The sequence below is a fragment of the Vespula pensylvanica genome, chromosome 3, assembly GCF_014466175.1.
Source record: "Vespula pensylvanica isolate Volc-1 chromosome 3, ASM1446617v1, whole genome shotgun sequence".
NCBI lineage: Eukaryota > Metazoa > Arthropoda > Insecta > Hymenoptera > Vespidae > Vespula > Vespula pensylvanica.
The window spans coordinates 4,388,851-4,402,488 of NC_057687.1; the positions used below are offsets into that span (position 1 = coordinate 4,388,851).

The window sequence follows — 13,638 nt, forward strand, 5'->3', positions numbered from 1 at the left end:
TTAAGGTTGTTTGCTGATAATTAGCCGAAGTTTAACGTCGCGCCATCCCTCTTTTCTAATTTTCTTAACCAACTTATGGATGCATCGTAACTTCTTAACGTCTCTTCAAAACGATCCTTCTATTGGATTTGCTAACTCATTTTAATGAGACATTAATACCGCCAATTTTACCTTCAGACCGCACGAACCTCCAAGTTTCCTCGAATTTAATACAAATACAGTGATGTTAAGTTGGAAAATATCTTCAGAAGATACGAAGATAATATGGAATGCAATGTGGATAAATTTTATAATTTATAGTTTACGAAATAGAAAAAGGAATACACAAGAAGCAATATAAATAAATAAGGAATTAGTAAAAAAAATTACTTCTGCTTTTAATCGATGCTAATCTCTTCTTTTTTTTGTTCTATTTATGAAAGGAATCATAGTACATGTCAACTATTCCAAAATTAATGGAATAATAATACCAATGTATGCAAAATTTTTACAGATCTATTAATTATTTTTTATGATTATATTGATTGCATTACTTTTACTGATTATATGTACAGTAAATTATTAACTTCGTTAATGATATAATCAGAAACGAATATATCAATAATTACTTCAGACGAGTGTAAACGAGTGACGAATATCAAACTTAAGGTGTTATTATTTAACAAATAGAGACCTAAGGTATATATATAAATAATAAATATTTTGTTTTACTGAAATAAAGCAAAGGCTCACTCAAACTCTAAATTATCGAAAACTGTTGAATCGAATGATCTTTTGAAAATTCTCACGAAAACCATCAGGCGAGTTGATACATGGAATTCGTTCAAAAAGGAGAACAAAGATCTCTGTTAAAATAGATTTCATTATTACCGACTGGTGGTTTGCACCATTGGTAAGTAAACAAGTTTTACAGTTACTGATCGGTAAGATAGAAATCACTACTTATTTGGTCTATATTGGTCGATAAAAGATTATTACACATCTAGTAATCGGTAAAATAGAACTTATCTACTAAGCCTATTATTAAAATCTTATCGTATAAAACAATCGATAAAACAGATCGATACTTGTTTTTTTTATTTTGTCGATTGCAGTTTCCTGAAAAATAGATTACTGCAAACTTTATTCTTAAAGAGTTGTTCATCACTCGTCATTTTATAGTAGTTTTGATGAACAAAATTTCATCTTAAAGACGAAGATTTAATCTTCGAATTTTTAAAAAAGCTTTATTTTCTTTAAATAAAATCCTGTTAAGAAATGGTATTTTTTCGAGAATACTTTATGCAATAATAAAAAACTATTATTATTATTATTATTATTGTTATTGTTATTGTTATTATTATTACACATACACACGCACGTGTAATATAATAAGTATTCTAATTATTTAACTAATTATTTTTGACAAAACATTCGACAAAACCTTGCTTTTTGTCGCAAATTTAAATTAACTATTTATTATATGTATCAATTATACTTATTATTCTTTGTCGTGAAACAAATGCATATCGATATCGTATATAGCACAGATCACTGCACATGGACACTATTATTAAAAATAGATATACGTACGAGAGATTGAAAAATGTAACTACACAGTCTACTAATAACATTGCTTACTTTAATTTACACGAAACTGATTATTATACACGTGTGAAGGGGATATAACCAACACAAGTTTATATACCGATAAGATAAACATATGGTGGGAACAATGTTACTCACTCGCGTTTATAGTTTATATTTTGTCCGTACCTGTCGTTGAAGTCACACACGCTTCGAGGGAAATGTGATAAACTGCTTGAAATAGTATAAATATGTAGAAATATTTCTTCACGTTTTATATATTCTAAAGAATTACGAATCATTTCTTTTTCTTTCGACCATCATTCAAAGCATCAAATGTAGGTGCGTAGTGGGGGAAGAAGCTTCGATTTTTCGACACGAATGAAAATTAGCGCCACTGAGCCCTCGTAAATTGAAAGAAAAACAGCTAAAAACAGGATTTACATTATAAATTCTTATGATGGCAATTTTTGTCCGATAATAATGATTATAGAGTCATTCGAAAGATAAAGTTTTTCTATACGAGATTATCTTCCTAAGTTTCTTAAATAAGCCTTTACTTGCAGGAAAATTACTTTTAAAAATTACTACAAAAAATTGTCGAACAATTTTAATAAAGAAAATAACATTTTTCAAAAATCTAAAAACATAATCTCGTGTATAAAATCTTTATCTCTCAAACGAGCTTTCGATCATAAAAATCGAACAGAAAGTGCTATCATGAGAATTTATAACGTAAATCCTTGTCAACGCATAAGAAAAGAATCCTTTTAAAAAAGCAACTATGTTTGTTAGACAACTATAATGTCATCTCTATAAGAGGTTTTGTAGCTGCTAAACTTTAAATATTTATATAAATTTATAAAGTGTTTTATGTACTATTAGTCCGCAAAATGTAAAGCTTTTTATAATTAATCTTTACTTTTATAAGAGAAAGAAGAAACAGTACCAATAAAAATAAAATAAGTTTCATTATTAAATTATTGAAGTTCGCTGAAGAATACAAAGTAATTCCAATTCGTGAAATAAAGAATTTGTTACCAATATGAATTTAATATAGATATTGCATATTTTATAAATACTTTATTATATACTTTATAGAAAGTTATTTATTGCCGTATTATAAGCCAAAAATTTATGGAAAGTATTGTTACAATGATAATGAACGATATACAGGAAAACTAAACAGAAAAACTTCATAAATGAATTATAATGAATACAAATGGAGCGATAGAAATATTATAGTTTCTTATGTACATCTATATATTTTTTTCATCGGTAATTGTTGCAATTGTATGGAATATTTTTTTCATTGTCAAACTATAAAAAAGATATTAATATCGTTCTATCGTATTTCTTATATCATCTAATTATTCCATTCAAGCATATTTTCTTTTAATACATATACAAATATTAGAAATATCAAATGAAACACTCTCTCCTCTTATATCAATATCAAAATTTTGTTTATCGTTATTTTTTACACAATGATCACAAAATCGATAAAATATATGTATAAAACATTTCGACGTTTATTTTGTAAAGAAAAAACATTTAATACAAAAATATATATCTTCGTAATTCATTCTTCACGAATTCGTTCGTAAATTATAACAGTAGATTGGTAGAGCGGTGTATTATCACAAAAGTCGAACTACTAGCGCTACAGCGGTCATATCGATAAAATAAGTGCCGTACAGTCAATATTTTGGCGCCCCCTTAATAGCGAGAGATATGTGAGAGTGTCGACTAGAGAGGTGTATAAATTCTTAGAAACTAAACTGTTCGTATCTTTCGACGGTGTTGAACACGTGACAAGACAAATCTTTGATATCTCAGTGTAAAAGTTGAATTATTATTAAAAACGGATAGCGAAGAAAAAAAGTAGATACAATAAAGGTTAAGAGACAGTGAAGAGGGAGCCGTGAAACGCGTGACAACGTCACTGCGCCACGATTACTGCCACGATGGCCGAGGAGGCAGAGACAAACGATAAAGCAACGATGGAAAATATAACGCAGAATATTCTCGAGGTGCGTGAAAATAGAGAATATTGTTTGGTGTGTGTGTGAAACGCGAAAGTGGCAAATATCATGTCGAATATGACGATTTGATTTTTATGTAAACGTATCTTTACACGCGGTTTATTTATCCGCTACAATTTTGACAGGTCAGTAGTGGAGGCGGGTCCACGACGAACGATGTAAGTACGCTTGAATTTCAAGCTTCGCAAGTGATTTCTCGTCTCGAGGAAGCTGTTGAAAGAGCTGCCGATGGTGGTGGTACAACATGGAACAATACTTCGGGTTTTCTTTCGCGTGCAAAAAGTCCTGAAGAAATATTAAGTTTGATACAGGTAAATATACTCGATGGACGCCATTGCTGTTACATGATTGGTTAGATTTGCGAACGTGAGAAAATGATTGGTTCCCATAGCTTAGACTTCTCTTCTTATTGGTTATTCGTCGCGTGTTCACCACTATCAGACTGTTTTATACTGGAGATTGTACATTGGAGGCAATTTCGAATGTTGACGATTTTATTTTAAAATTGAGTTTCACAAATAATATCTATCACATTATGTTTGCAAATTTTAATAATAATTCTCAAAATCTTGTTTCTGATTTGATGGAATTTTGTGATATCTATTTTTGGTATGATCGATGATCGAATTTAAATGAGAATTTATATAGTATTCTTATTTTTTATTATTTTAACTTTTCACAGGATTTAGTTATTCACGAAGATGCACCGCAAACTACAGAAGATGATACGGGAGAACAAGCGAATAGTCAAGTTACTAATTTACCTACTTTGACGGAAACAGCGAAACTAGCTTTAATAGCACATACTATCTCTGCTTATGCAGTTGCACTTCCAAGGTCTCATGCTCAAAGATTAGCTGGCCGCTTAGCTGCAGACACAACGAGATGGCTTAGTCATATTTTTCGGTTTATGGATTGTGCTTCTTCGTTCCATGAAGATCATTTGGAAGGATTGGTTAGAGTAACTAGACTAGCTCTACATCGTAAATATCCTAGATATATGGAAGAAGGATTTACAGCTCTTGCTTCATCGTCACCTCTTATTTATAGCTCAGTAGCTGCCCCTTTAGCTGTCGTTCAGCATTTGTGTAGACAGGTACATAAATTTTGGTATTATCTAACAATTTAATGCACGAATAATATCTTTTAAAATACTTGCATATTATGTGATAATAATTCTTCGATTACAGCTTTCTTTACCACTTCATTGTGTAAGACCTATTCCTCATAATACTATGTTCGGATCACGTTATAGTATGGATGTTGCTGCTTTAGAAAGACGTTTAGCAGAAGATACGCAATCTAATAATGTAACACCACTATTAGTTTTGGCGGAAGCAGGGTCTGTATTAACAGGACATTGTGATAATATCACACGATTGCGTGCAATTTGTGATAAGTATAATGTTTGGCTTCATTTAAGAGGTCATTCCTTAGCAGCACTAGCATTGAATAACTCTACAAGAGATCTGGTAATTGAATTAATATTCTTTACGTATACGTGAATAATAAGTTTATGAATAATGATATATATTTTTTGTTTTAGCCTTTAAAGATCGCAGATAGTATTACTTTACCATTAGGTATATGGTTAGGTGTACCATCGTTACCAGTTGTTGTATCCTTTTAAATATTCCGTTTCTAATTCAATTGTGATCTGATTGGAAAAATAGTTGGTAAGAAGTAATAATTGTTTTTTCTTAATTAATATTACGCAGACATTGTATAGATTAACAGATACAAAAGGTGGAAGGCCCACTACACGAGACACAACATTATCCCTTATGTCTGGCTTAATGGCAGATTCGTTGTCAAGAAAATTACCAACGTTACCTTTGTGGTGTACATTGCAAGCTCTAGGTAGAGATGGTGTACAGAATAGGTTTAAACAATGTTTTTCAGCAATTGAAGAATTGTATAATAAAATTAAAAAACTCAGTTGTATTAATTTATTGGTATGTTACATACATATTTACTGAAATAAGTTTTTAAAGAAATTTTCTAAACAAAATTTAATAAAATTATTTCAGAGTCAAGTACCTGGTGGTGAATCAGGATCATATACAGTAAACGATCTTTTGGCGAACCCTGTTAACAATTCACAAATATTTGAAATTGTTTCGAGTGCATTAGTTTTTCAGTTTGTGCCTGCGGATCGTGATCCTCAAACCCTGGAACGTGTACCGCCTTATTACGATAAATTAAATTCTTGGTTGGGACAAATCTTGCAGAGGGATATAGAAAATGTGCAAATAGAACTTTGTGAAATCGAACATCATGGTGTCGCTATTCGCATTTGTCCTTTGGAAAGTCCTGAACAACCACCGACTTCTGAAGATATAGATAATGTAGTAGCATGCCTGGAGCAACAGATAGTAAGATAAATCTAAATTTTATTATAATAAGAATATTATGTAATATATTTTTACAATGAAACATAATCATGTTTTATCATTAGGAAATCTTATTGGCCACAGTAGAACACAAAGATACTTTCGTTCGTTTAGTTTCTGAGAACGATTCATTACACTTGGTAGAAATGCCAGGTTGGGCAGGCTTAGGTGGTGTTAGATATGCTCCACCAACTTGGATTCATGTTATGACGGATCAGGCTAAAGAGGAATTGAATAAATTAAATACTCAATTGGTAGAAGCTTTACGGAGTACGGATGCTGCTTTTTCTCTTGGCGAAGGAGCAGATGGATTAGCTTGTGTGCGATTTGGCATGGTTACGCAAGATACAGGTTCTTTTGTTATAAGTATCAGTTGATTAATTAGATTATCTAAGTGACCATACTTTTATATTACATCATAATTTGTATCGTGCTTTGTAGATGTAGCAGAATTGTTGTCTTTGGTTCTTCAAGTAGGGCAAGAGGTAGAGGCGAGCTCAAAATTATTAGATACTATATCAGAAGTGGTTAAAAGAGGTATCGAAGCAGCACAAACAGATTTAGAAAGAGAAAATGCAGAGAAACTTTGGCAAGAGGGTATCTTAAGGCATGTACCTGTAGTAGGAACATTAGTCAATTGGTGGAGTCCTCCTTCTAAAGAAACTGGAGTGCGTGGACGCAGTTTAAATTTACAAGCTGGTACGAATAAGCATATTTAATAAGTTTAACAAATTCGATGGTTATATATATTTGTTCTTATGCATATTTCTTTTCTTTCGAAATAGGAGTTGTCGAGAGTACGGAAAATATTTATAAGTATCATATGCAATTACAACCAAACGCAACCAATAGCAATGGTTCTGGTGCAAGAACACCGCCTCAACCACTTGTACAAACACCTGTTGGAGCTGGAAGCCAAAGTCATAGTCGATCATCCAGTCATTCCAGTCTTCAAAGTGGTAAAAGTATTTCGGTAATAACAAATACTACTTGTCATCCTCAAGTTAAAGAAGAATCTAGTGAAGTTAAATCGTAGTAAATATTACACACGTTATAAATATAACAATGATTTCTCTCTTCAAATAATAAAAAAAAGTGGACTTGACAGGTAAGCAATGAATTTATAAAAATTATGTAAGATATTTTCAAAAAAAGAATACATTACTATTTATAGAGTGAAGTATTAATTCCAAAATTTGTATATTAAAAAGCTTGTTAACAACATCGTAAAGTAAAAGATTGCTGATTGCTTCTTAAGCGATTATATAAGAGCTATAAATCATTTTAAATTTCTAAAATGTAGATTTTCTTTTTTACGGAAATTTTTATTATAGACATTTTCTTTGTCAGTCTAATTCAATTTTAAATTATCCTTGGCCCCGTGTACTTATTAAGTGTATCAAATTACTTCTTTAACGAATTTATATAATTAATCGCCTGGTGATACATCTTTTTCATAGCACAGTAGCTTTCTTTCTATATCATTGAAAACAATATTACATTATTTTCTCAATATAAGATTAATTTGAATAAACTTGATGAATAACAACAAAGAGATATATTTATGACAAATAAAGTGTTATAATAGATTTTTAATTATCATTCTTTTGGCCAGGCAATGCATTTTTATAATAAAATTTGTTGTTTTCTTTTTCTTTTTGTATTAAATTGTAATATTTCCTAATATCGATCAATTTGTTTTTATTCATCACGTTAATGTTAATAAGAAAATATAATGCTTTTCTAGCACAACTATGAACGATAAATGATATTTAATAACTCGCGATAAGTTAACGTGACATTGTGATTTCTTTGAGTATTAATAAGTGCCGTATATTTGATAATCTTCTTCTCTATGTAAAAAATATTTCCTTTATTCCATTTTTTTCTTTATTTTTTTTTTTTTTTTTGTTAAGTAAAGAAATAAAAAAAGGAAAAGCGTAATTAAGTTTCTTAACGGTAATTGAAATATTCAAGAAATAAAAAAATAAATCACCAAAGACATTAGAAGTACAGTGAAGCAAGCTAAAATTTTTCAAATGTTGCTAAATTAAATAACATTTAATCACGCATAATGGAATTTGTATAAAGTTCCAGTGCAATTATTGAGGTAAAATGTTTTCATTATGAAATAATCATGCATTGTTGACGGATAAATAAAATAAATTAAGCTGTATGTATATTTATGTACCAAACAGTTGTAATAAAGTATTGCTATTAAATAAATATTAAAATACGTAATTGACATAACAACGTTATAAAAAGTATGAAAAATTGGATTTTTAAGGAATTTTTTAAAACAATCTACGCATCTTATTTATATTTTTATTTCTCTTTTTGCAATATTCGCATACCATTACAATAGGAGGAATTAAATCTCGCATATGGCAATTACACACAATTGTAACTCACAGAAATGTCATCCAGTGACAGATTTCGGCTTATACTCTTGAAATAATTTTCTTTACTACGATTTTCATTCAAAGTTACCTATATTGCGCGGACGAAAAAGAAACGTTTATTGAAATCTTAACTTATAATACATTTTTTTTCAATAGCCTCTGCACACTTTGTAAATATGTAAATCTCTTTCGCGCAATGAGAGAAAAACACAAAATATATTCACATATATAACTTACTCTCTTAAAAATTAGTATCGTAACGCTTTAAGATTCTATTATAACAATGTCGTTATGGGAAAACAAAAAGTTCACCATGTCATGACCGACAAATATGCATATATATATATATATATATATACATACACATATATATATATATGCATTTCAAAACGTCGAAACGTTGCAAAAAAAAAAAACGATGTATCAATGTAACATATTTAAAGGTTTTTAAAGATATTACCATAATTAATCGCTTGTTAAAAAATCTAAACAAATGATTACAGCGCTTTGAATCATACAATATCAGTCTTTCAGGGTGCACAAAAGCTTAGGTCGTTCAGAATCCAAGTAAAAGATGATAAATGATATATTATCACATGTTCGTACTTTTAATCGATGTGTAATACGTTTTGTTTTATTCGTCAATGACTTTTCTTTTTTATTATTCCTTTTTTTCCTTTTTTTTTTTTTTTTCTTTTCTTTTCTTTTGATTGCTAATAATTATTGTGATAAGTTGTTTTAGGCTCATATCAGACAATGCATCAATTCAAAATGGATATTTCTTTGTGTCCTATAATTATACTACTTCCACTATCAATTCTTTCGAAAATAATTAATTCTCTTTCTCTCTTTCTCTTTCTCGCCCTTCGTATCCCTTCGTACATCTTCTTCAACTTTTACTAATTTTTCTATCTTCTTCATGTGTTCTACCCGACGCTTCATACACACTTGTATAAAAACGATTTAGCGGGAATTAAATGCAATTGTACTTATTAGAAAAAGTGATTCTTAACTCTTCTCTCTTTCTCTCTCAGAATCTGGTATTATTTTTTTTTTCTTTTTTAATGGTACAAATTGACAAACGATTAGAATAAAAGTTTCATCAACAATCGTCTAGACTACGTACGTACGACTCTCGCATATTTAGAATTTAACAATATTTCCTTTTCCTAGCTTTGCTTTCATCAACTTGCAAATAGTCGATGTCACTGTATCCGTACAAACTTGTGTGCACAATTCTTTTTTTGACTGGACCAATCAATGATTTCTTTTTTATCGAGTTAGCTTTATCTTTTACTTTTCAGTTGTAGCTTTTCCATTCTCTTCTGAGCAATTCAGAAAAATATTTTTGAACGTGTTATTATACACGCTTTTGGACTGTGTTAAACATTTGAGTTTTTCGATCTTTTTTAAGTATTGTATTACATTTTTTTTTTTTTTTTCTTTGTTAACTTGGACAATTCTGTGTATTTGATCCCGTTTGCGCGTGTTGCAGCAGTCTTCAACGACAGAGACGATTTTCATTCTCTAAGTTTTTCGTCACTATTCTTAAAATTATTATAATCAGTGTTCTTCGATATCGCCCGAGTTTTTTCTCATTATTTATTTATATCTATTATCATTAATAGATCTCATTTTTTCCCTTTATTCAAGGCAATCGTCGCGCGCGTGAATATATTTTAAGGATTGAATATTTAAATAAATTTTGAACTTGCTTAGAAATTCATATTAAAGTTAGAAACTTTATTTCAAATTCTACAGACTTAAAAATGAATGATTTGCACGATTAAGTTAATTATGTATGAATAAAATTTAATTAAATATGAATTTACGTAATTAAAAAATAAAGCTTAGCTCTAATGAAATTGTTTGTCGATATATATATATATATACATATATACACACACACACACATATATATATATATGTATATATACAAAAATATGTAAGTTGATATTAATTACATTAATATTAATTGAAAAACAATTCGAAAAAAAAGATATAATTTTTACAAAATAACTAATATCATAATTACTCGTTGGCAAATATTATTATTATTATTATTATTATTATTATTATTATTATTATTATTATTATTGTTATTATTATTATTATTATTAAACTACAGTGATATCTCAGAACACTGAATTAGAACGAAGTCGTGTTACACTTTACGTTTTATTTATTCACGAATAATATTCTCCCCTTAAAGATCTAAGAAAGGTATGGGCCTGTGTCTGACGCTCGTATCTAATGTAGCTTCAATGATATTAGATATAGTAATAGTAGTAATAGTACAATTATCTGATAAAAGAGTTTAGTATCTTTTTCTTTGTTTTCTCTTTGCGTTTGAAAAATTGAGCTCCTTTGTTAATTTGGCAAGATCTTTTCTTTTCACATTTTTTATTTTATTTTATTCCTTAAATCTTTCATCTCCTGTTTCCTTTTCATCGTTTAAACGAACGTACACAAGTTTTATTTAGTGACTAGGATACTTTGCCTTCTATCAGCAAAATAAACAGCACGCATAGTTCGTTTTTTGGATTTGCGTACGTGCTGTATGTATGTGTATGTGTGTATATGTGTATGTGTGTGCATGTGCTTCTCAAATGTTATTAATCGCCGATTACTTATAATTAATGTTCAACTAAACTAAATGTTACTATCCTATGCGCTACGATTCTCTCTTCTCTCTTTAATAAATATTACAATTATTTACATCCGATGAAACTTTCGCTATTTGCATTCACCTTTCTTACACCTACTCTGTATATTTAATATTGCAATGGTAATGTTTTTACGAATTATATCGAAGATAAGATCCTAAAGTCACTCTGGAAATTACAGTTATGATAGAACGTTTCTTTCTTTCTTTTTTTCTTTCTTTCTTCCTGAAATGGCACTCTCTCTCTCTTTCTCTATCTTCCTCTTTTTTTATTTTGGAAAATCGGTGAAATAAGAAGGTACAGAATAACGTGTATTTGTTATGTTTTTGTTTTAAAACTCGTAACATCTAGATTCAAATTATCACACTTTACACATTTACTCGATTATCTTAAGAAATTAATATATTATTTACAAGTTTACTGAATTATTTGCGGAATATAAAGTCATCTACACAGATTCGTTGATAACTTATCATTTAAATCGTTTAATCTTTTATTTATTTAGGTCTTGTTTAGACTTGTTAAACATCTTATAGGAAGACTCTGCGCTCCGCAGAAAATTCAATAGCTTAAGTATTTTTCTGTCTGTATATATTCGTGTGGTGCGTATATGTGTACGTGTGTGTGTGTGTGTGTGTATGTATATATATATATGTATTGTTTGTTTTACTTGTTTCTTTAATATTATTATAATTATTATTAATAATCATTATTAATTATTATTACTATTATTACTTTACGATTGAAAAACAAAAACACGTAAGAAAGATCTGCCCTTCCAATACTTCCACACAAAAGGCCATGTATATTTATTTACCTTGTGGTAAATAAATTTCAAAAGGCTATATAATATTTGAAATCCTCTTTTTTTGTTATGCGTCGACTTGCTGATACATCAGACGATTATTATTATTATTATTATTATTATTATTATTATTATTATTATTATTATTTATTTATTTATTTATTTATTAATTTTAACTTTGCACTAGTCGTATCAAAACTGAAAAAAGAACGTGTCGTTGATCGACACGTTTGTGTATGTTGCGTGTGCTTCCGTTACATTTGTACTTAAAAAGTATATATATTTTTATATATATATATATATTCGCCTGAGTATTGGCAGTATATCGCGAATTATTCTTTTAATAAAAATTCTCATTTGGGAGTGCGTTGCTCGTAAAAATCTTCAGATTCGTCATTTAGTGCTGCATTTTGTTCCAGACTTAAAATATTAACGATGATAAATATACGTATGTACCACTGATCTGTTTTATATTTTTGTTTTCTTTTCTCTTCTATATATACGTACATATATATATATATATATACATACATACATATGCATACATATATATATATATATACACACACACACACACGTATTACGTACTCGTTACAAGTTTACAGAATGATTCACAAAAAATCAATACGGATTTCACATTATACATCGCATGAATAAAAATATAAAAAAGATATAAAAAATTGTCCTTTTAGTATCTCCTTCATATTAGATATCGTGGATCGATGTTATCGATAAGAGTTTAGAACATATGAAAGTTTACTTTCTCATTTGTATATGCGATTAGAATATAAATTTTTTTTTGTTTTCTTTTTTTACGTTCCTGTAAATCATGAGTTGAAAATAACAATGACCAAATATATATGTACATATGTGTGTATATATATATATATATATATATATATATATACGCACACACATATATATACACTGGATATTATCATTTTCTTCGTGGATTAATGATCTTTCCGAAGATTTTCTAGATCACGTATCTCGAATGAGAGAGAGACAGTAATGGCCGTCGGTTGGAAAAGGACTAACGTAGAAGGATTGACCTATTTTTTCTGTACATGATATACAAATACAAAATTTTATATATATATACACACACATATATATATATATATATGTATATATATAATATAGCACGCCTCTGTAATTTCTAATATCCGAGACATGTTTGATCACCCTTCCTCTCCTCTTCTTACATTTCTTCACTTCTTTTTTTTTTTTTACATAAATCAACGAAAGATCTCGTTCGTTCAAGCATCCATGTAGGAACTCCAGAAGCGTTTACTCAAATCATTTTCTAAGAAATTCCTTGCTTTGTTAGACCGTATTTATTCGTTTTCTCTCATAATGGTCATTTTTATTTTGACTGTATTCTGTTCTTTTTCTTTTGGTGTTATTAATAGGTCGCTTAAAGTTCCGTAACAGCGTATAGATTAGGATCGCTACCCTGTACTTGACTCAACGTAGCTACCGTTGGTTTTTCTTGTCTTCCATGTGCTCTGTTATATGTACCGTACATGTTAGGTACAGCATTATTTTGCGCCGTACCATTAAACTGGCTACGAGTGAAATTTCTATCCAACGTTCTCACTTGGTCTTGCATTTGATCTTGTATGCGAATGTTAGGCGCCTTGTTCCTCACTAATGATCGGAATTGATTCATATTAGTTTGCGATCGCGACTCGAACTCCCAACTCGGTTGGTTTGCTGGATTCGGTGGTAAAGGACGATTTTGGTTCCACGCTGGCGTTG

General features: G+C 29.6%; 2 protein-coding genes across 2 annotated transcripts; one reads left to right on the forward strand and one right to left on the reverse strand.

Moving 5' to 3' along the window:
• Window positions 1-3,245: 3,245 nt before the first annotated feature.
• On the forward strand, window positions 3,246-8,249 carry LOC122627645 (pyridoxal-dependent decarboxylase domain-containing protein 1). The gene is made up of 10 exons (XM_043808937.1): window positions 3,246-3,599; window positions 3,737-3,922; window positions 4,294-4,707; window positions 4,802-5,083; window positions 5,158-5,229; window positions 5,330-5,566; window positions 5,642-5,986; window positions 6,070-6,355; window positions 6,446-6,703; window positions 6,790-8,249. Exons 1-10 carry the CDS (start codon window positions 3,534-3,536, stop codon window positions 7,038-7,040), a joined length of 2,397 nt encoding a protein of 798 aa, XP_043664872.1. The 5' UTR covers window positions 3,246-3,533; the 3' UTR covers window positions 7,041-8,249.
• A 5,013-nt stretch (window positions 8,250-13,262) lies between these two features.
• LOC122627973 lies at window positions 13,263-13,549 on the reverse strand. Its single transcript, XM_043809688.1, has one exon. It carries the CDS (start codon window positions 13,547-13,549, stop codon window positions 13,295-13,297), a length of 255 nt encoding a protein of 84 aa, XP_043665623.1. The 3' UTR covers window positions 13,263-13,294.
• Between the last annotated feature and the right edge of the window lie 89 nt (window positions 13,550-13,638).